Source organism: Acinonyx jubatus, chromosome E2 (assembly GCF_027475565.1).
Source record: "Acinonyx jubatus isolate Ajub_Pintada_27869175 chromosome E2, VMU_Ajub_asm_v1.0, whole genome shotgun sequence".
Classification (NCBI taxonomy): Eukaryota; Metazoa; Chordata; class Mammalia; order Carnivora; family Felidae; genus Acinonyx; species Acinonyx jubatus.
The window spans coordinates 52,298,759-52,320,735 of NC_069396.1; the positions used below are offsets into that span (position 1 = coordinate 52,298,759).

The 21,977-nt window shown below is 55.9% G+C and overlaps 2 protein-coding genes and 1 long non-coding RNA gene across 11 annotated transcripts in view; 1 reads left to right on the forward strand and 2 right to left on the reverse strand.

The window, feature by feature from the left end:
• Positions 1–9,614, reverse strand: BCAT2 (branched chain amino acid transaminase 2). 2 transcript variants are annotated; one of them, XM_027038020.2, is made up of 11 exons: positions 9,474–9,614; positions 5,620–5,694; positions 5,050–5,253; positions 3,753–3,863; positions 3,557–3,676; positions 3,246–3,409; positions 2,068–2,210; positions 1,832–1,917; positions 1,474–1,614; positions 1,321–1,395; positions 1–445 (listed from the first exon to the last, which is right to left on the reverse strand). In XM_027038020.2, the coding sequence occupies exons 1-11, from the start codon at positions 9,495–9,497 to the stop codon at positions 407–409; spliced, it is 1,182 nt and encodes a 393-aa protein (XP_026893821.1). In that variant the 5' UTR covers positions 9,498–9,614; the 3' UTR covers positions 1–406. The 2 variants fall into 2 exon arrangements, with proteins under 2 accessions (XP_026893821.1, XP_026893819.1); XM_027038018.2 differs by having other exon boundaries at positions 3,753–3,866.
• Positions 5,249–18,659, forward strand: LOC113593453 (uncharacterized). 7 transcript variants are annotated; one of them, XR_008293900.1, is made up of 5 exons: positions 5,249–6,104; positions 6,999–7,121; positions 9,289–10,014; positions 10,337–12,675; positions 17,348–18,659. It is a non-coding gene; the product is annotated as an uncharacterized LOC113593453 (long non-coding RNA). The 7 variants fall into 7 exon arrangements; XR_008293901.1 differs by lacking the exon at positions 17,348–18,659 and adding an exon at positions 14,907–16,337; XR_008293899.1 differs by lacking the exon at positions 17,348–18,659 and adding an exon at positions 13,152–13,473.
• Positions 11,530–21,977, reverse strand: part of HSD17B14 (hydroxysteroid 17-beta dehydrogenase 14) — a 19,297-nt gene continuing 8,849 nt past the window's right edge. For both annotated transcript variants that reach the window (XM_027038022.2, XM_015087146.3), the window contains 4 exons: positions 12,471–12,575; positions 12,165–12,232; positions 11,973–12,069; positions 11,530–11,872 (listed from right to left, as the gene is read on the reverse strand). In XM_027038022.2, the coding sequence (XP_026893823.1) occupies positions 11,699–11,872; positions 11,973–12,069; positions 12,165–12,232; positions 12,471–12,575 (444 nt within the window). In that variant the 3' untranslated portion in view covers positions 11,530–11,698. The remainder of the gene's footprint in view (positions 11,873–11,972; positions 12,070–12,164; positions 12,233–12,470; positions 12,576–21,977) is intronic.

Below are 21,977 nucleotides of genomic sequence, written 5' to 3' on the forward strand. Positions count from 1 at the left end.
TTTTGTTCTTTGGCATTTTATTTCAAAATAAAAGAGGGAAAAAAAAAAATCAACAGCAGCACCGGGAGATCCGGCCTGAGAACGGAGAGATGCGGAGCTAGGGGGCCAAAGTGCATCCTCGACCCCAGGAAACGGAGCAGCGGGGAGTCCAGATCCCCCCCCCCCACCCCACCCCCCGCAAAGGCCTGAGAGGCGGGGCTGGGGCCCAGACGCCTGGGTAGGGCCCTTATGGCTTTGGGAGTGTAGAGACCACGCGGGGGCGCCAGAGACCCAGGCGTCCCGGCTCCCCCTGGCCTTTTATTTCATATTGCACTTGAGGTGAGTCAAGGGTAGGGAGGCGAGGTTCAGGCGAGGACTAGACGCTACGGGTCAGTGGGTCCGAGGGGAGGTAGGTCAGTCTTTAGCGTCACACCGGGAGCATCCACTCGTGGGTTCCCGTTCCGTACTGCGGGACGACAGAGGTGGGACGTGAGAGGAAAGCCACACTGCAACTCCCAGCAAGCCCTGGGGCGTCCCACGCTAAAGGGTTGTGGAGTTGCGCCCCCACGACTCCATGGGAAATGTAGTCCACTTCCCGGGAGACTGCCTACCGCTATAAGGAAAGGGGAATCGGGGCCGAGATGGCGCGGAGGCTCGAGGGCGATGTAGTTCCGCCAAGGGTCACTATCAGGCCCCCGAAGGCTCTAGGGGGAAAAAATCCTCTCCGGCCGGGAAGGCCCAGAAAGTCCAGAGACGTGTAGTTCTAGGTCCCGAGGCACAGGACTTTACCGAAGCTCCCGGGAAATGTAGTTCTAGGTCGGGTGCCATGGAAAGGGGCCCGGAGCTTCTCAGGAAAGCTCTCTCGGCTGGGATGAAATGGAAACACCTCCAGGGGCTTAGGAGAGGAGATATTCCTGGGCCACAGTGGGGGCTGAGGTCCAGAGGCTGGCAGGAGAGTCCTCAGGCCAAAAGGAGAGCCCAGGGCTCCAGGGCCACCACGCGGGACGGGCTTCTGGGCCAAATACCCACCGGAAGTCCCAGAGGTTCATGGGAAGGGAGTGCCCCCACCGGAAGTGCCCCCCTTGGAGGCACAAGGGCAGGGAAGGCGAGTTCTCAAGCCAGGGTTCTAGAGGCTCCCAGGAAAGGGTCGTTTCCCGCCAAAGAGTGTTCTAGGCCACAGAGGCTCCCGGAAAAGGAGACCGTCTGGGGCCCAGAGGCCGATGGCAGGGGCCATTATTGGCTCTTCGGCCTGCGGCGGGGGGTGGGGGGAAGGAGGCTCATGGAACGTGACCTTCCCTGGGGAGCACCCATCCAGCCCATTTCCCGGCGGGTGCACCTCACCTGGATGGCCCTCAGCTCCTTCAGGAAGCGGTGGATAAGCTCAGGCCCATTTTCCATGGTGGGAATGTGTAAGTGCTGGAGGAGAAAGCGCCGTGAGGCCCGGGCCGCGCGCCGCCTTCTTCCCTCCCGTCCCCAACGGCAGCCCCACCTCACCTTGCCTTGGTACACGATCCGGTGGACAGGGCAGACCTGGCAAGCGGTGCCCGAGCCAAAGACTTCCCGGACCCGTCCCTCGTCCAGCGCCCGCAACAGCTCCTTCATGGTGATCTTCCGCTCTACGACCCGGAACTCACCCTGCGGGGCGATACACAGGCGCCCGGGGGGCTGCGCTGCCGCGGAGCCCGGCCTCCCCCGCCTCCCCAAGAAGGGTGAGAAAGAGACCCGAGGAGACACAGCCGGAGAGAAGGGGCGGGTGCCAGTGCGCCACGGCGTCCCCCGCCCATTTCCCCCTGAAGGTTCTGGCCCGCAGCCCCGCAGGATCCCAGCATTCCCGCAGACGCTGCGCCCTCACCCAGGTCCTGGCCAGGTCCAGCAGACTCTGTCTGACTACTCCAGGCAGGATGATGCCGTCCAGCGAGGGGGTCACCAGTTCGAGCACTGGGGCAAGTATAAGGATGGGGGTGTTCCCTCACACCCTGCCATCCCCTTAGGAGCCATCCGAACCCCCCACCCCCAGATCTGCAATCTGCTAGGAGTGACGATAGCCCACTCCCGCCACGGCCTGTGTTGGGTCAGGGGAGGGCTCACCCCCATCCTCGTAGGTCCAGTAGATAAAGATGTTCATGGTGCCCACCTCGGTGAGCTGGTGGTCAGGCCCATACAGCCAGAGGACCTGTTCGCAGCCCCTCTTTTTCGCCTCCTCCTGCACCAACACTGTGGGCCCGTAATTCCTGGGAGAGGGCAACGGGGTTGACCGGGAAGCCGTCTTCTTCCTCAGACTCCGCTGAGGGGCAACCACCTCCTCTGTGAACTCTTACGACGCCCCCAGCCGGTTCCATCACAGCACATGCAGGGGCTCCCACCAGCCTGGGAGGCCCTGGAGGGCAGGGCCCGGACCGGATTCATCCGTGTCCCCAGCTTCACCCAGCACAGGGCCTGGCCCTCGGGAGACCTCACAAGGTTGAAAGGACCTGAATGAAACTCCCAGCTGGGGCCACATTCGCTCTCCCAACACGCCTGTACCCCACCTTCTGTCAGGATCACCACGTGGGAGACCCTCCCCGCCAAGGCCAAGGCCCCTGGCAGGACAGATTTACACAGAAAGCCCACACAGAGGGGGGGATGATCACTGGAGGCCCCAGGGGACTGGGAGAGCTGAGCATGGGGGTCGGGAGGTGGGGTGCTGGCTGAGCTTGGGTGTTCAGGGGAGCCTGCGTGGGGGAGACACCAATGAGCTAAGTATAAACTTCATTTCTGGAGGCTTCCCAGGGGGCCGATCCTGGTTTCCCTACTGCCTTTCACCCAACCCCTTCCTAATACTTTTTTTTTTTATGTTAACAATTATCTATTTTTGAGAGAGAGAGAGCATGAGCAGGGGAGGGGCAGAGAGAGAAGGAGACAGAATCTGAAGCAAGGCTCCAGGCTCTGAGCTGTCAGCACAGAGCCTGATGTGGGGCCCGAGCTCACAAACCATGAGATCATGACCTGAGCAGCAGTTGGACATTTAACCAACTGAGCCACCCAGGCACCCCACCCCTTCCTAATTCTGAGCCGACTTGTCCACAATGCTTAGCACAGACCCTCTCCCCTAGAGCCCCCTCCCCCCCCCCCCAGTGCCAACATCACAGCCCATGGGCAAGCAGAGCTGTCCCAGGTATGTGAAGTAAGAGGGGAAGGACAGTGGACATCCAAAGACGCAAATCGACACCCAGTGCCTCTGAAATCCAGGGCACACGACATGTGGGGTCGGGGGAGGGACTACTTACCCCCCGACCTTGTAGTCACCGACCCCACCCACCCAGGCCCGGATGAATGTCGGGTCGGCTAGGAGGGAGACAGGGTCCACGGCATCTCCAGGGAAGTACGGGCCCACAGGGCAGAGAATGACAAACAGGAGAGCTTGCGAGGAACGGGCAACACCCAGTGAGGGCTGCAGTGGGCAGAAGGGGGCATCAGGGACCCAGGAGTCCAGGCCCCCAGCCCAGCCCCTCCCTCTCCCCTGCAGTTCCCACCGCTGCCCCTCAGCAGACCCCCCGCCTTCCGCCCCACATCCATCCTGCGCCGGAGTCAGGCCCACCTCATTTCCAATGATCACAGGTCGCACATAGAGGCTCGCGTTGGTGTCATCAGGGACCCAGTCTTTGTCCACTTCCACCAGCCGGCGGATACACTCCAGCAGCTCGGCCTTGTCAAAACTCTGGGCAGGATTCCCATGAGTCAGGGGGACCCCCTGCGCCTCCCCCCCCCCCCGGGGGCCAGCCACGGCCCCTCACCGGCAGGCAGAGGCGCAGGGCCGAGCGCAGCATCCGGTCCATGTTGAGCCAGGGTCTGAAGAGGCGCACCTGCTGGTCGCTGCCTTTGAACGCCTTCATGCCCTCAAAGAGCTGCTGGGACAGGGGCGTAGGTGACTCAGCTCAGAGACCACCTCAGAGAGCCATGAGAGACACCAAATCAGAGCCTGATACACAAGGATACGGACACGGATGCAGAGACGGGGCTGGGGAGAGACTAACAACAGAGCACACAGAGGAAGGAAAGAGAAGAGACAGAGACACCAGTAACAGCCAGAGAGACCCAGAGACAGGGGTGCACAGACAACACCCTACTTAAACCCCTTCCATGTTACATGGTACGATTTCTCGGGAACAACAATGGTGTGGAAGCTCTGGTTTTAAAGAATCCTTGTGTTTGAGAAGCACTGGAACAGCTATGGATGTAATGATACAACTTCCAGGATTTGCTTCAAAAATCTTACAGAAAGGGGGACAAAGAATGGAGTCCTGATGAAATGAGACCGTGATCGACACGTGTGCTAGCCGATGAAGTGGGGAAGGGGGGGCAGTTATCGCATTCTTTTTTCTTCCAAAGTGAATTTATTTAATTAAAATTTAATGCCTTGGGGCGCCTGGGTGGCTCAGTCGGTTAAGCGTCCGACTTCGGCTCAGGTCGTGAGCTCGCGGTTCGTGGGTTCGAGCCCCGCGTCGGGCTCTGTGCTGGCAGCTCAGAGTCCGGACCCTGCTTCAGATTCTGTCGCCGTGTCTCTCTGACCCTCCCCTGCTTGCACTCGAGCCCTCCATGGCTCCCAGGGCCCTCAACAAGGTGCCGGCCCCACAGCTCCTCTGTGGCCCTGAGGGTATCCTTAGCCTCCTCTGCCTCACTCCAGTCCCCAAATTCCCCCAGTACGCCGGGCTCTCCTTTGTCCTGAGTCTTTGTACTAGCTGCTCTGTCTCCTGCTAACACCCTCTAAGCTTCCCTCCGCCAGAAGAGACCCTACTTTCTTTCAAGTTACAGGTAGGATCGGTGCCTCCTCTGGCTTCCACGATGCCTCAGGTGCCTCCCCACCCCCACCCGCCATCACGATCATGCTGGGCTGTAACCAAAACACGGGGGTTTCAAAGGAGAGAACTGGGTCTGTTCATCTCGGGGAACCCAGCATCACCCAGCTCGGGGCTCGGCCTGGAATACAAGGCACCTGAGAAGCAAGGGACACACGGAAAACAAACCCAGGGCGGTGCACCCGGCAAGAGGGAACAGATGCAGAAAGACGGGGACAGAGGTCGGGCGCCATGCCTGTAGCGAGTAGTGGAGGCCGGAGCAGGCTGGGTGCAGCATGAGGTTCTGGAAGGGCTGGATACGGGGCTGGCCCCAGCCCTTCTTCTCGGTCCATTCCACCATCAGCATGTGGTCAGTGAAATTCTTCCCAAACACCAGGGGCTTGCTGGGGTCAGGCTTCTCATGAGGCTCCTGTGTTATTTCCAGCTGCAGGTCTGCAGCCTGAGAAGAGACGGGGGACCTGGGTATCCTGAACTCTGGGCCCAACCTCAAACTGAAAAACTACAACCCCCATGAACCTCTGGGGCTAAGACCTAGAGAGAAGAGACCCCCTGTGGCCCCAGAGGCTTCTGGGACATGCAGTATCCAATCTCTCCCACAGCCTTATGGCAGATTATGAGGCCACCCCGTTGCCAACCACCTTCACCTTTGGACCCTGGACCCTTTTGGAGATGCCCAAATCCAGCTGCCGGCCCCTCCCTCAAACCTAAGGGTCCTCACCCTCAGTCCCCTCCTCCCTCAGACCCAGTAAGTCGTCCAGGCCCCAGCCCCTCCTTGAGATCCAAAAGTATATTCCCGTCCATTCACCTTGAAGTTGGATGAGGCGTATCTTCTGGGGCCACACAGAAGCCAAGAGACAGGGAGGAGTTTGCGGGCCCAAATCTGGAGGGGGGGGGGACAGAAGTAAGAAAGGTAGTGAGGCCAGGAGAGAGAGAGAGAGAGAGAGAAAGAGAGAGAGAGCAGGGGACCCTGGCGCTCGCTTTGCCACTTCCTGAACTTGGGAGGTCCCTCTGGCCTGCTCTATCCCAGGCCCGGTGCATTCTAGATGGGGCATGTAGCCCTGGCCAAGTCTGCCCCCCTCTCAGATCAGCGTATAGCGGGAGGGAATCCCAAAGGAGGCCAAGTCCCCTCCCTGCCCTCGCAAGAGAAATCCCTAGAAAAAGCTGAATCAGCTCCTGTTCCCTCCTTACCAGGGCAAAGTTAAACACAGGCACCTCCCACCCCGGGGAACTTTGTCCCCAGCCCTGAAATCAGCTCAGACAGAAGACAACTGACTGAGGGAAAGTGCACAGGTAAGTGAAGGCCTCCCTGGGGGACCCAAATCCTGATAAGAGTTAGAAAACTGAGGAACCTATAGGCCATAACTCCCCAGAACCCAGAAGCTGGGCCCTCCGCCCCCTCCTCCCTCAGACCCAGAACTCTGGACTCCTCAGACCCAGGAGACCCAGTCCCCAGCCCCTCCTCCCTCAGGCCCAGGAGTCCAGACCCCCAGCCCCCTCCTACCCCAAACCCAGGCCTGTATCCCCTCCTCCCTCAGACCCAGGAGTCCTGACCTCCAGCTTCCCCTTACCCCAGACCCAGGAGTCCAGGCCCACAGCCTGCTCCTGCCTCAGACTCAGGAATCCGGGCTCCCAGCCCCCTCCTCCCTCAGATCCAAGAGTCTAGGACCCCAGGCCCCTCCTCCCCCAGACCAAAGAGTCCAGGCCCCAGGCTCCTTCTCCTTCAGACCCAGGACTCCAAGGCCTTATTCTCAGGCCTCAGATTACCTGAGGCTCCCAACCCCATACCTCAGACACCAATGATTCTAATTCCCTACGGATCCCAGGGCTGAGGTGACCACATGGGCCTGGGGGGGGCGTCCCCTAGTCATTGACAGAGACCCTGCTCAGATCAACACTTGTGGTCCTGCCTGAGGCAAACAAGGGAGAGCAGGTCTGTCTGTGCCCATCAGGGTGGCCTCTCCCCAGTATTCTTTTTTTTTTTTTTTTCAACGTTTTTATTTATTTTTGGGACAGAGAGAGACAGAGCATGAACGGGGGAGGGGCAGAGAGAGAGGGAGACACAGAATCCGAAACAGGCTCCAGGCTCCAAGCCATCAGCCCAGAGCCCGACGCGGGGCTCGAACTCACGGACTGTGAGATCGTGACTCCCCAGTATTCTTTGACCTCACAGTGCCTCCTTCCCAGCCTGGCAGGAAAGCAGCTGGGTCATGAGGTTCGGGCCACCACAACAGCGGACGTAGCCTGCTCCTGCCCTGTGCGCTGGGTGAGCGGACGTGAGTATGAATGGCAGCAGTCACTGGTCAGTAGGTGAGTCCTGGGGAAATGGGGGGTGCTGGGCTGCCAGGTCCTAAAGTCTGGGCCCTGAAGTCAGAGGAGTGGGGCTGGAGAGCGTGGGCCCAAGAGCGGCCGGCCGAGCAGGGTGTGGGTCTGCATCGTGGCCTCTAGGTGGCGCTGCGTTGCCCACACAAGTCTGTGGCCACGCTTCTGTCCCGGAGGGAACCGGGCTGCACAGCATGGAGACAGCATGGCCACCCAGGGTAGAGACAGAGGTATCCGGGCAGGAGAGTGGCCCTCAGAAGGAGCCACATGGAGAAGAACAAAAAAAAGAGAGGGAAGAGCAAGAATGAGAAAGAGACAGATGGAAACAGAAAACAAAACTCAGGGGCCGCCTGGCTGGCTCAGCCGGAGGAACGTGGGACTCTTGATCTCGGGTTGGTGAGCTGGAGGGTTGAGCCTCGCGCTGGGTGGAGAGATTACTTACACATAAAGCCTTTAAAAAGACACACTGAAGACAAAACTGAGAAGAACAAGAAATCAGGAACAAGAGATGCCAAAAGAGATTCGATCATAAAGACAGACCGATACGAGAGACAGATAGGGAGACAAACTCACGTCAAGTCAAGTCTGGAGAAATCCAGAAAAATTCTGAGGGTGAGATATAGAGAAGCTGAGGGAAGGAGGAAGAAGTGGACAGAGACCAGGCTTCAGGTGACAGACAGCACAAAGTGAAAGAAGACCAGGGGAAACGAGCAAAGCCGACACCAGGAAACAAGCTGTCTCGGTGATATTTACAGACAGAGATACCCAGGAGATAGAGATATCTCTACCTCTCCCACAGGGCACAGAGAAGGGGCCGGACAGTGTCCAGATTATAAATCTGCACTGGCCATCAAGACCCTGTTGTCCTGAGAGAAGCTGTCTTCGTCTTCCCAGGACATTTCTGCAGGCACAGGGGTCTCAGCTCAGCTCAGGGAAGGTGCTCCACCTTCTGACACCCCACGCCACGGGGATCGGACCCAAGGGATACCCTCAGAGGGTAGATGGGCTGTTGGGACAAAGGGTGTAAAAGGGTGGGGGCTGAATTAAGAAACAAGGAGGGGGGGAGCGGAGGGGCACAGGGCAGGGCTCTGCAACGCGATGGAGCCTCCCCTGTGTCCCCATTACAGCCTAGGACTGTCCCCATGCGGGACTGTCCTCCCAGCAAGGCCCAGGACTGTCTTTTGTCACAGTTCAGCCCTGTCTTTCACACTTCAGACGGCCCCCCACATCTCAGCCCAGGAAGAGTCCCCCTCATAATGCAGTGCTGTTCTTGTCTCAGCCAGAGACTGTCCCTACCCCAGCCCCAAACTCTCCCAGTCAAAGCCCCCAAATTGTCCTTGTCATGGCCCAGGACTGATCCCATCACATGGAGAACCGTCCCATTGTAGCCTGGGACTGTCACATCACAGACCAGGTCTGTCCCATGATAGCTCAAGACTCTCCCAAACTGTCCCCTTCACCGCCCCGGACTTTCCCACCACAGCCCAGGAATGTCCCCATCAAAGCCCCAGTTGTCCCTGTCACAGCCCAGCATCCGTCACCAAAGACTCCGAAACATAAAAATCTGCCCTATCTATCCACCACGCTGGCATAAGGGTCCCAGACAGACTCAGGTGCAGACTTATCGTGAAAAACACTTTCCCCAAGGTTAAGCAGCAGCTGTCCCGGGTTCTAAAGATCCCTTCTTTGAGTTGTTACTATTTCTTTCCTCGCCGAGAAACTTGATTCTCTAAAATCATACTCTCCAAAACTCTGCTCACTGGCATCTTATCAGGAAGAACAGCCCCTCCCATTCTTGCCAGGACGATCTGTCACTTTGACAGTGAGAAGCTGCCTCGACTTCCAACCCGGACGCAGACTTTCAGATAAGAGGTTTCTGGGACACAACATTCCACATAGATCTTAACCTTTTAATTCCAAGAAAATCGGGCCTTGGGCCCAATTCCCAGTCCAGACCTGAGATCTGTGCCTTCATCCTACCCCAGCCCTCGGGGGGGGGGGGGTGTCTTTTCCCGACGCCCCCACGCGCTATTCCCTCCTTAGTCCCCCCCACCCGCCCCAGTCCAGAGCCTGTCCCATTACTCTGCCCTCCTCCGTGTTTCCCCCCACATACCTCCGGTCGGCGTCCCGGTCCCACCACCCTGTCCTTTTACAGCCTCGTGCTCCCTGCCACGGGACCTCCTCCTCGGGGCCCCGCAGCGGAACCCGAGCACCGAGGGAGCGGCGCAAAGCCGGACGAGCCGGGAGCTGGTGGGCCTCCCGGAAGTGGGCCTCCCGGAGGGGTTTCCCCCAGCCTCTCTCCCCACCCAACCCTGCCCCGGCCCGGGGCCGCGAACCCACCTGCCCCAGCGCGGCTGCGGCCATGGTCGGTGCGACGGGCAAACTGTACCCGCCCGGGGCGCCGCCCAGAAGAAAGACGTTCCGGCCCCGCCCCGCTCACGCCCCCCGACGCGGGAGGGCCCCTCCTCTGACACCCCAGGCCGGCCGGGCCTCCCCGATTATAGGGCGCCCATGGGGAGGTGGGCCCTGCTGGAGAGCGCATGCGCTGGAATCCGCGAGGCGAAGGGGAGTCCATTGACATACGCCCTCCTCCCCACCCCCACCCAGCTTCTGTTCCAGCCCCGCAACTGCTGTACCAGAACGTACATGGAAGTTTTGTTTCTGTTCGTTCTTTTGCTTTCATGCATTTTACTAGGTACTGTCACGGAACGCTAACGAGGATAAGCAGTTCGAGGTGAGAGAGGAAAGGCCAGGAACAGAAAGAAACCTCCGCATATCTCGATCCCTGGGTGATAAGGAAAAGCTCTCGCTGTAAACGTCTGTAAATAGATCACGTAAATGAGAAAGGACTTGGGAAAAAGGCCTCGGAAGAGGGTAGCAGGTAGGGATGAATGAGGGGGTTGCAATCAACCCCTATATTTTTTTTTCAAGAAAATTTTAACGTTTATTTATTTTTGAGAGAAAGAGAACGTGAGCAGGGGAGGAGCAGAGAGAGAGAGAGAGAATCCGAAGCAGGTTCCAGGCTCCGAGCTGTCAGCACAGAGCCCGATGCGGGGCTCGAACTGGTGACTCGCGAGATCATGACCCGAGCCCAAGTCGGTCGCCCAACCTAATGAGCTACCCAGGCGCCCCACAATCAACCCGTATTTGAATATACTTTTTTTCTTTCCAAGGGAAAATGTGTCTTCTTTGTAACTTTTTAGGAGATACAACGCACGTGGTTCATCATGCCTCCTTCCGGTCCCTGTCATCAGCGAGGCCCGGAAAATTTTAATCCCCCACCGCATCAGTGAGCCTCTAAGAACAGCCCCTCAGGCAGGGTTCCCTGGTTATGCCCCTTCATGAGTGTCTCCCCACCCACAGGACCCCGAAGGACAGAGTTAGCTAATTACAGCGCACCAGGATCCACCTAATCCCTAGCGATTCAAACCTGCATCAGTGCCCCCTATACCGAACTCCTCGGCCACTGTGGCCCCAAAACCATCCGTGGTCAGAGTTTCCCCCAACTCCTGCATCCGGGTTACTGTGACACCGAAATGTTCGCGCTGTGTCCTCAGACTCCGATTCCTGGGCCGCTGTGCCTCCGTAATCCCACCCTGGGATATTTTGCCCCCAAATTCTGTCCCCCGGCCCTAAGAGCCACAGGTCTCGGCAAATCCCCAAGCCTCCTCCTCCTCCTCCTCGGAGTCCCGTTTCGCTTCCCTCCGCCCCGGTCCTCCTCGGCCACCACCTGGCCCGGGGCCCGGGGGCCGCGACCGCGCCCTGCTCGCCTCGGCCAATCAGCGACTGCCGCACACCCCCGCCGCGGCCAATCCGCAGCAGCTATGCAGCCCCACCCCCTGGCCGGGGAGGCTAACCCCCTACCGCGCCCCGCGCCCCATCGGGAACCCAGGGCCCGTTCTTCCTTAGCTAGGGAGTCCACGCCCTCTAAGTTTCCCCTTCCCCCAAACCCAGGAGTTCGGGCCCCAGCCCCTCCTCCCTCTGACTCAGAGGAGTCTGAACCCCAGCTGCCTCTTCCCTCAGAACTTGTGGAGCCCACCACCCTCCAATTCCTCAGCCGGCGAGGTCAAAATTCCTTTCCCCTAAGGACCAAGAATAACCATGAGGAGGCCCTTTCGTTTCGCCTCCTCTACCATTATCTCCTAATAGAGCTTAATTTACTCTCCCCTGCGGGCCTTTTTATTAGCAGGGGTGAAGCCGACCGGCAGTACTTTTCTCAGGAGCCCTCCGGGACGGGCTCCTGCTGCAAGGCCTGCCGGGAGTCGTAGTCCCTGGGGTCAAGACCACTCGTGGGAACGCGTGGGGCTGCAAGGGGCGGGGCGGGGGGCGGGGGTTGGCGGGACGCGCTCCCGGCGTGGCAGAACTCAAAAGAGCAGAAGATCAATGACATGAAGGCTTCTTCCTTCTGGCTGCAAACTACTTTTATGGGAACCTGCGGGGGGTGGTTTGGCACGTTGGTTAGTGGACTTAATGTCTAGAGTTGGGGTGTGCATCTAAGAAGCAGGTGGGTCGAAGCTGAAATTTGGGAGTCCTAGTTAGGAAGGCCCAAGTGGAAACGTGAGAAATCAGGATGGGTTGGTGGGGGGCTCCAAGGGGGTGCCGGGAATGGCCTTGCACCCGTACCCCAGCTCTGCACCCCCGGTCACAAACAGCTCAGTCCCAGTGCAGAAGTTGGCTTCAGAGGCCAGGAACACGGCTGCCGCTCCCACGTCAGCTGGCTGGCCCATGCGACCCAGGGGCTGGGGAGAGACAAGGGAAAAAGGAGATCAAGGGAAGCCCCCGCCTGACTGCTACACCCTAAGCCTCCCATACCACATGGCTCTGGCCCCCCACTCCTACCTGGGCCAGTATGCCTTCTCGGATTGTGGCTGTGGGGTCAGGCGTGGCGGCGGCCAGCTCCTCCCACAGTGGGGTCCAGATGTTTCCTGGGGAGATACTGTGGGGAGGGAGAAGAGGGGATCAGGGAAGTGTGCCACAAACACGGCCTCGTGGGCTCACTTCCTGCCTTCTCCGCCCATTGGAGCTGCTCACCAGTTGACCCGGACGCCATATTGACTCTCATCCAGGGCCAAGGCTTTGGTCATGGCTGTTACCGCCCCCTGCGGAAGGTGATGTGGGGGAGAGTTCAGTCCAGGGAAGTTGAGGTTCCTCCTGTTCTCTCCTCCAACCAGGGGGTGTCAAGCTGGGACCTCAGAATGGGGTAGCCATGCCTTCCCTGAGGGCTTCTATGGGATGCCCCAGGCTCTGTTTCTTGGGAGGCACTGGCTGCAGGTTGTCATGCCTCAGGGCTGAAGTCCTTGGAGGCCCTGGTGGGGAGTGAAGGAAGGGGCAGGGTACCTTGGTGGCCACATAGGGAACTGCCTGGACCTGGCCAATGGCCCCGACCAGACTGGAGATGTTGATGATGTTCCCCTGACTCTTCCGCAGGTGGGGGAGGGCAAGCTGGGGAGACAGAAGGCCAAGTAAGTCACCTGAGCCCCTAGAGCTGCCCCCAGCCACACTGAAACACGCCCTGATGTCTGGGACAATGGCCATTGCTCTGGTATGTTCACTGCTTGGGTCTCTGTGCCTTGTAGGGACAGCATTCCAGAACCCCAGAGAGCACCTTCACTGGTTTGCTCTAGCGTCTCAGTGCTTAAGGAGTCTCTCCATGCCTGGAAGGCATTTTTCTCTGCCTCACCTCTATTACCCCTCTCCCTCTCTCTCTCCCCCATCCTTTGTGTCTTTGTCCTCCTTCCCATCCCTGTCCCCCCTTCTCTAGGTCTCTGTCTCCCCACTCTGGGTCTTTGTGTGTTACTCAGACTCCTGTCCAGATTGAGACAGGAAAATGCAAGATGGCCGCATATTTTGCAAAAATGAGAGGAGACTCTTTTATCCATGAGGGGAAGCCCTGTGGTCCGAATGTGATGGGGGGGGGGCGGTTTGTGACATGCACCCCACTTCATGAAGCTCCCTACCTCCTTGGAGGCCCCTAAACTAATTCTCTCTCCCTCTCCTCCCTCCCTCTCTGTCTCTCAGCTCTTGGACTACACATGACCTTGAATAAACTCAAATTCTATCCTTCCCGTCTCTTTCCTTTGACGGCTGAGCTGGCCGGAGGCAAGACCTGTTCCTGCCACGTAATATTAAAGGGGCCCCTGGGTGACTCAGTCTCTTGAACCACCGACTTCACCTCAGGTCATGATCTCACGGTTCGTGAGTTCGAGCCCCGCGGCGGGCTCCGTGCTGACGGCTCACAGCCTGGAGCCTGCTTTGGAGTCTGTGTCTCCCTCGTTCTCTGCCCCTCCCCCGCTCATGCTCTGTCTCTGTCTCAAAAATAAATAAACTTTATTTTTTTTAATGCTTATTTATTTTTGAGAGAGAGAGAGAGAGAGAGAGAGAGCATGAGCGGGGGAGAAGTAGAGACAGAGGGAGACACAGAATCCGAAGCAGACTCCAGGCTCTGAGCTGTCAGCACGGAGCCCGACGCGGGGCTCGAACTCACAAACCGTGAGATCATGACCTGAGCCGAAGCCAGACACTCAACCGACTGAGCCACCCAGGCGCCCCTAAAAATAAATAACCTTAAAAAAATTTTTTAAATGAATATTTTGAGAGTGAGAGAGTGGGTGAGTGGGAGGGACAGAAAGAGAGAGATGGGGGAGGGAGAAAGAATTCCAAGCAGATTCCACACTGTCAGCACAGAGCCCGATGCAGGGCTCGATCTCATGAACTGAGATCATGACCTGAGCTGAAACCAAGAGTCGGCCTTCAACCGACTGAGCCCCCCAGATGCCCCACCCGACCAGCCCTTTCAAACCTTCTCCACTCCCTCAAAAACAGCCTCCACCTATTCTGAGGACTGTAGCTTCAAACACACCCTGAGCCTTCCAACCTCAGGGCCTTTGCGTTTGCTGTTCCCTCTGCCTGGAATACTTTTCCTGACATAGCCAGGGGACTCACCCCTAGGGTGACCAGCCATTCCAGTGTGCTCAGAACTGAAGTGCTAAGGTGTCTGTCACATAACAGTTGCTCAACAAATATCTTTTGCATGAAATGAATGCATTTATTGAGGCTCTATTACGTGCCCCGCCCTGTTGTCAGCTCTTCACGCATATTGACTCATTTAATCCTGAGGACAACCCTAGAAGGAGGGACTATCCATAGCTCCTTTTTCCAGGTGAGGAGACTGACCAGGGGACAGAGGGGACTGTCACTGTGATGATGTCAGGGCCAGCACTTGTGGCCCAGCAGTGAGCAGTCAGGGACCAAAACCCGTAACCAAGAAAAAGAATTTCTGAGTGGTAAGAACTTTAAGAGAAGGGGCACCTGGGGGGCTCAGTCGGTTGAGCGCCCGACTTCGGCTCAAGTCGTGATCTCGCGGTTCGTGAGTTCGAGCCCCGCGTCGGGCTCACTGCTGTCGGTGCAGAGACTTCTTTGGATCTTCTGTCCCCCGCCCTCTCTGCCCCTCCCCTCCTCATGTTCTCTCTCTCAAAAATAAAATACACATTAAAAAAAAAGAGAGAGTGAGAAACAAAAGGAAACTAACTTGGAGATAATACGAGCATAAGTGCCAGGAGTATGTGGGCCCTGGGCAGGGGAGGGCGGGGGTGGAATTCTGATCCTCCCAATTTCTCAGGCACCACCCACACTTCTATCCTTTCCTTCTCCACGCTCTCTCATCAGCCTCAGAACCTTCCTCCCTCAGCCCTGAGGCTTGCCCAACCCCTACCCCAGGCCCCGTCCCTGCCTATTTTTTTTTCCAATTTTTTTTTAAAGTTTATTTATTTTCAGCCAGAGACAGAGAGGGCGCAAGCAGGGGAGGGGCCGACAGAGAGGGAGAGAGAGAGAGAAGAGAGAGAATCCCAAGCAGGCTCCACACTGTCAGTGAAGAGCCGGACACAGGGCTTGAACTCCTGAACCCTGAGATCATGACTTGAGGCTAAATCAAGAGTCAACGCTTTAACCAGCCAACCAACCAACCAAACAAGGGACTGACCCACCCAGGCGCCCCTGCCTCTTTCTTTCTTTCTTTTTTTTTTTCTTTCCCATTTCTTTTGTAAACCTTATTACTCTCCACGTAGGTATTGAACTTCCTCCCCACCCCTACCTGGCAAATGTGAGGTCCCTGAGGGCTGTGGCACTGGGCACACAGCTAACGCTCAACAAATATTTGTGGCACATTCCCTGTGACCCCTGCTCAACCCTCCCACACATTCCTTGGCCCATATCCCCCACCCCCACCCCGCTCCCAACCAAGGTCACCTAGCACGCATCAGCGTAGCCGTATCAAGGACCAGCTGGAACCTTATTGGCCTCCCTTTGGACACCTGCCCAGGAGAGCCTGGCTGTGCAGCTACGCTCTGGCCTGACTCCCATTTCCCCTAAATGTTGGGGCTCCTGGGTCTGCTCTCCGAGCTCTGCCAGGGGAGCCCCCACTTTGCTGGTTTCCCGTTTACATTGGAACTGCCTTCTGGAGCTCCTGACCTGCCCCCTTTGGGCATCTCCGTCTGTCTGTCTCCAGTGCAAAACCCCCTCCATCGTCGCCAAGAATCTGCCTCTCTTCCTCATTTCCAGCCTCAGACATGGGGTCCCCTCCTACCCAGCTTCTCAAGCCAGAGACCTGAGGGCCTTCCAGAGCCTCCTCCCTCTCCCAAAGTTCCTCATCCGATCTGTCACTAAGCCTGGCCATTGCGCTTTCTAAGGACCTCTTTAATCCATACGATTCTCTCCACCTCATTCATTCGCTCAACAAACATTCACTGGGCCCCTGGTATGTGCCAGGTCCTGTGGTAGGTGCCGGGGATACCACAGGAAACGCGATGGGGAGAGATTTGTGCCCTCGTGGAGCCCAAATTCTGGGGGGAGGTAACAGTAAACACATAAAAGTGCCTAATGGAATGTGCTAGAATGTGATCAGGGATAAGGAACAAGAAGTAAAGCAAGATGAGGAGAATGAGACTATTGGGGTGGGTGCGGTTGCAAAAAGGGTGTTCAGGCAGGAGTTGTGGGGAGGTCTTGGAGAAGTCTGGGCCAGGCAGAAGGAACAGCATATGCAAATGCCCCGAGGCAGGACAGACCTGCCTGTTCCACTCAACAAGGCCACTGTGGCCGGAAGTGAGGTCAGAGGAGGAAGAGGGGCCAGACCATGTTAGGGGCCTTGAAGGCCACCTCTTTTTACTTGCACAAATGTTGCTGTCTCCTTTTTTTTTTCTTAATTTTTTAAAATGTTTATTTATTTTTGAGAGAGAGAGAGAGACAGAGTACGAGCAAGGGAGGGGCACAGAGAGACAGAGATGCAGAATCCGAAGCAGGCTCCAGGCTCTGAGCTGTCAGCACAGAGCCTAAGCTCAAACACATGAACCGTGAGATCATGACCTGAGCCACAGTTAGACGCATAACCGACTGAGCCACCCGGGTATCTTGCCACTGTCTCCTAATTCCTGTTTTCCTACCCGCCACACTTTGTTTTCTGACTTGATCTGCATGCAAGAGCCAGAGTGATCTTTAAAAAACAATTTTTACGGGTGCCTGGGTGGCTCAGTCAGTTAAGCATCTGACTTCGGCTCAGCTCACGATCCCACGGTCTGTGAGTCCAAACCCTGCACCAGGCTCTGTGCTGTGAGCACAGAGCCTGTTTCAGATTCTCTGTCACCCTCTCTCTCTGACCCTTCCCTGGTGGTTTCTCTCCAGATAAGTACATAAACTTAAAAAGATAATAAAAATAAAAACTAAAATAGTAAAAGTAATCTCAACACCCAATGTGGGACTCAAATTGACGACCCTGGGGTCAAGTTGGAAGCTCTACCGACTGAGCCGGCCAGGTGCCCCCAGAGTGATCTCTGAACCTGAACGATCTGTTAGTATTAACGCCATCACATCACTTTCTTGCTCAAATACCTCCCATGGCTCCCTACTGATCCTGAGATAAAGACCAGACATCTCAGCATGGCCCTCAGGCCCCCTGTGATCTGCTCCCCGACAACCCCTTCCTCCACTCAGCCCCTCGACGGCACCAGGCTCTCTCCCTGTCCGGCCTCTCCCTGCCCGCTGCTCCCAACCTGGAGGGCCAACCCCCCCACCCCCCATTTAACACTGCTTGTCTTTCACTTCCTCCAGGAAGCCCACCCTGACCCAGAAGGAGCCAGGCTCCCTGTCACACACCTCCCAGAACCCAGACGTGTCTCCTTCCTAGCACGAAACACTCACCCATAGAAACTCATCTGTGCATTTAGGCACGGACGCCGGACTACTCGGGACTGTAAACTCCACAAGGGCAAAGACCACGTGGTGCGTCCCCAGCACCCACAACGCTGCCCGACACCTCCCGAATGCTCAGGATTTGGTGAATAAATAGATGAATGAGCGGAAGTCAGATGCTTAACCAGCTGAGCCACCCGGGAGCCCCTATACTACTCTATTTTTTTTTTTTTTTAATTTGAGAGAGAGAGAGAGAGAGTGAGCGGGTAGAGGGAGGGAGAGAGAAAGACAGAGAGAGAATCTTAAGCAGGATCCGTGCTCAGCACAGAGCTCAACGCAAGGCTCGACCCCACGACCCTGGGCTCATGACCTGAGCCGAAATCAAGAGTCGGATGCTCGACCGACTGAGCCGCCCAGGCGCCTGGAGAATGTTCTTGTTTTTAGGAAATACACCCCAAAATACTGAGGGGTAAATGGACATCATGCTTGCAATTTACCCTCAAGGAGAGGTAGGAAAATAAAGCAAACAGGATAAAATATTGACAATCGGGAGTCTGGGTGTACTGACAATATTTTGTAAGTCTTAAATTATGTCAACAAAAATCAGTAAACATTCTAATCCGTTGGTAGAGTTTATGAAGTTCCCACTGATGAAATTATATGATGTCTGGGTAGGGGACGGCAGGGGCAATGGATAGAACAGTTTAATAAAATGTTTCTAATTGCCAAGCTGGCAGTGGAGATGGAGAGGACTGTCTTTCGTTCTTGAAACACATCCCAGTGGTTTCTGCCCCAGGGCCTTTGCACACTCTTTCCTTTGTGAATAAAACACCCTGTGCCCTACTTCTCCGCTTCCTTCCCTCCCACTCAGGGCTTAGCTCAACCCTCGCCTTTTCCCTTCTGCCAGGCTTCATTTGCCCAACATGTTTCTCAGTGACCTCAACCTGAGTGAGATACAGTGGCCACAGGAAACAGAACGGGGTGATGTTCGCGATAAGCAATAAAAATGTGCAGGCGGTAAACTCGGTGCCAGGCATGTTCTAAGGGCTCCGGGTTATTCAATTTACTCTCGCTTGGTTCGCAGAACAGCCCCGCGAATCGTGTACCACGATGAGCCTCATTTTGCAGGTGAGAAACCTGGGGCACAGAGAGACGCTACAGGTAGGAAGTGTCGGGGAACTTCGGCAGGCGGGCCTCAGATCTGGGCCGCTGACTCCCCCATGAGGATTCTGTACCAGCCGCTCACGGGTAACAGAGTCAGAGCGCTCAGGAGGGGGAGGTGGGGACTGGGGTACCACGGAGAGCCGCGCCCCATGTAGCACACTGTCGCTCTTCCCCCCGGGGGTCCCGTGTGCCACCTTGGGCCGCGGGCCTAGTTCGTTCCAGAAACAGGCTTGTGATCCAAGGCACCTGAATACTAAAGGGGGGTTTCGAGCACCAGCGGCTCAGTCGTCATCACGTGATCGTGCTCCGCGTCACGTGCGACCCCGTAATGCAAGACGTCGTTCGTTTATCAAGTTAAAATTTATTGGAAACGTTTGCTCGTCTTCCAAACAAACAAACAAATAAACACTCGCGGGACGAGTCACTTGCAACCCAAGGTTTCGCTGTATATACACGATGCCCTTTACGGGCTGATGTTTATGTGTGTCTAATTGTCCGGGGGTGGCAATCTCAGTGGCAAACAGAAGTTAGGCACAGGAACGAGGGTTCACGGGTGAAGCAAGGACGCCCAGCAGCCTGGAACCACTTCGCCTGGATCTCAAGTGAGACCTGGAGGTCGGCGCCCGAGTTTCCCCACACCCGTGACCCCTGGCCCACTCCTGGGCTTCCTCCCCTCTCTGTCTACACTGGCTTTTCCGACCTACTCCAGCCTCCAGGCCTCCACTCTCACCCCAGGCCCGAGAATCCCACTCAGACATCGGGTGGGCACCCCCCCGCCCCACGCAAAAGGTCCCCCCCCCACCCGCTCCTCCCCAGGCTTCCAGGTCACAGTGGATGACAGCTCAGTCCTACCAATTGGTGGGGGCAGGGGTGGGGGAAAAAAACCCAAACCCCACGCCTTTCGGTCTGAAGCTCTCCCGCACATCTGGTCTGCGAGGAAATCCTGACATTCCAGCTTCGAAAGGGATCCAGAAGCAGACCAGTTCTCATCAAATCCACGGCCACAAGCCTGGTGGGATTCGAATCACCGGCCTGGACCATCCGGTCAACCCCTTGGCTGGGCCCAAGGCCTCCGCCCTCGCCCCTGCCTGTTCCTCATGCGGCCACCAGAGGGCGCCGGTTCCGCTTACGGAGCTCACTTCGTTGCCTTCTGGCTCAAGTGTCAAAGTCAAGTCCTCACCCAGCCTGACAAGGTTCGATATGATCTAGGCCCTTTTGCCCGCGTTCTGCCCTCACCTCCCGCCCTCTCCCCCTTGCTCACCCTGTTTCAGTCACACTGGCCTCCACACTGCTCTTCCTATACCCTGATCAGCGCCACCCCAGGGCCTTGGCACTGGCTTTTCCTCTGCTGGATTGCTCTGCCCCGCACACATTCTTGAAGTCTGGCTTAAATGTCACTTCTCAAAGAAGTCTTCTGACCACTCCACCCTGTCTAAAAGAGTACACACATACCCGAAAAAACAAAACAAGGGGCACCTGCATGGCTCAGTCGGTTAAGCGTCCGACGTCGGCTCAGCTCATGATCTCACGGCTTGGGAGTTCGAGCCCCGCGGAGGGCTCTGTGCCGACAGCCTGGAACCTGCTTCGGATTCTGTGTCTCCCCCTCTCTCTGCCCCTCCCACGCTCATGTTCTGTCTCTCTCTGTCTCTCAATAATAAATAAAATTTATTTTATTATTTATATTATTTATATTTATATTATTTATTTATATATAAATTTATATTATTTAATTTAATTTAATTTAATTTAAATATAAATTTAAATTATTTATATTTATTATTATAATATTAAAATTTTTTTTAATATTAAAAAAAAAAAAAACCCAAGAACAGCAACAACAACAACAACACCTCATCTGGTAAATATACAGACTAAATTACTTACAGGTGAAACATGTCTGAGATTTGCTTTACAATACTCCGGCAATAAACAAACAAACAAACATACAAATAAATAAATAAATAAAAGAGGGAAAAAAAGTGAGGGGTCCACAAGAACGACAGAATGGTGATGACTGGTGCTGGGTGACGGGCACATGGAATTCGGTGCACAATCTCTCTGCTTTTGTGCATGGTTGCAAAGCGGCATAATACAAAGTTATATAAAACAGCATTTACACTTGCCAATCATCTCTCTTGCACAGCACGTATCCCTCCCTGACATTATATTCTATTTACCCGCTTACGGCCTGTCTCCCCCCTACAGTGTCAGCTCCCCAGGCGCAGGGATGTTTGTCCCCTGCTGCATGCACAACTGTTAGTACACCTATTGGTGCTAAATAAATGTTCATTGAATGAACCAAAAAGGGTTACGGGGCGGGGGGGGGGGGGGAACACCTGGGTGGCTCAGTCGATTCAGAAAAGAGTCTGACCCTTGATTTCAGCTCAGGTCATGATCTCACGGTTTGTGAGATCCGAGCCTCGCCTTGGGCTCTGTGCTGGGCAAGGAGCCTGCTTGGGATTCTGTCTCTCTCTCAATCTCTCTCTCTCTCTCTCTCTCTCTCTCTGCCCCTCCCCCGCTCATGCTTTCTCTCTTCCTCAAAATAAATAAGTAAACTTAAAAAAATAAGTTGTTGGGGCACCTGGGTGGCTCAGTCGGTTAAGCGTCCGACTTCAGCTCAGGTCACGATCTCGCGGTCCGTGAGTTCGAGCCCCGCGTCGGGCTCTGGGCTGATGGCTCAGAGCCTGGAGCCTGCTTCCGATTCTGTGTCTCCCTCTCTCTCTGCCCCTCCCCCATTCATGCTCTGTCTCTCTGTGTCTCAAAAATAAATAAAACATTAAAAAAAATTTTTTTTTTAAATAAGCTGTTGCCCAGGATGAATACGTACATGTGGGTGCCATGTAAGTCAGGGTGGCCGGGAAGGACAGGAGGTTCTGAAGAGGTGGGGTTTGAACTGAGATGGAAAGCAGGAGGCCACTATGGGAAGATTCAGAAGGCAGGACGGTAGACAGAAAAGCTCTTTGTGACCCATTGCTCTCCATAGGGTGACAGAGCTCTAACCGCCTATCACAGACTCCCCGTCTCAACCCCTTCCCCCATGTTCCTAACATCCCTCAAGGCTATCCGCACACCACTTTGGAAGGTTCTGGAAGGTCCTTGGGGCGCCTGGCTGGCTCAGTCAGTTAAACGTCCGACTCTTGGTTTCGGCTCAGGTCACGATCTCACGGTTCGTGAGTTCGAGCCCCGCATCGGGCTCTGTGCCGACAGTGCGGAGCCTGCTTCGGATTCTCTCCCTCCCTCTCTCTCTGTCCCTCCCCTACTTGCTCTCTTTCTCTCGCTCTCAAAATAAATAAATTAAAAATAAATAAATAAAAATGAAAATTTAAAAGGAAGGTTCTGGAAGGTCCTCAAGGACACCGGGCTGCGTAGCCACGCGGTCAGTTCTAACAGGGGTTTGCACCCACCTATTTTCTACAAAGAACCGAGTCCTTTTGGAGTCAGATCAAACCGAGGCAGAGGAAACGCTCTGCTCTGAGGGAAAGTGGGTCTGACAATCTCATC

What these genes read in the sequence shown, in the direction of transcription:
- BCAT2 (XM_027038018.2), bottom strand. Translation starts at nt 9,497, where the DNA reads ATGGCCGCAGCCGCGCTGGGGCAG. An exon ending in CTGGACCTACGAGGATGGGG is followed by an intron (nt 1,918 to 2,067) that starts GTGAGCCCTCCC and finishes TACTTGCCCCAG; the next exon opens with TGCTCGAACTGGTGACCCCC. An exon ending in AGGAGCTGAGGGCCATCCAG is followed by an intron (nt 446 to 1,320) that starts GTGAGGTGCACC and finishes GTCGTCCCGCAG; the next exon opens with TACGGAACGGGAACCCACGA.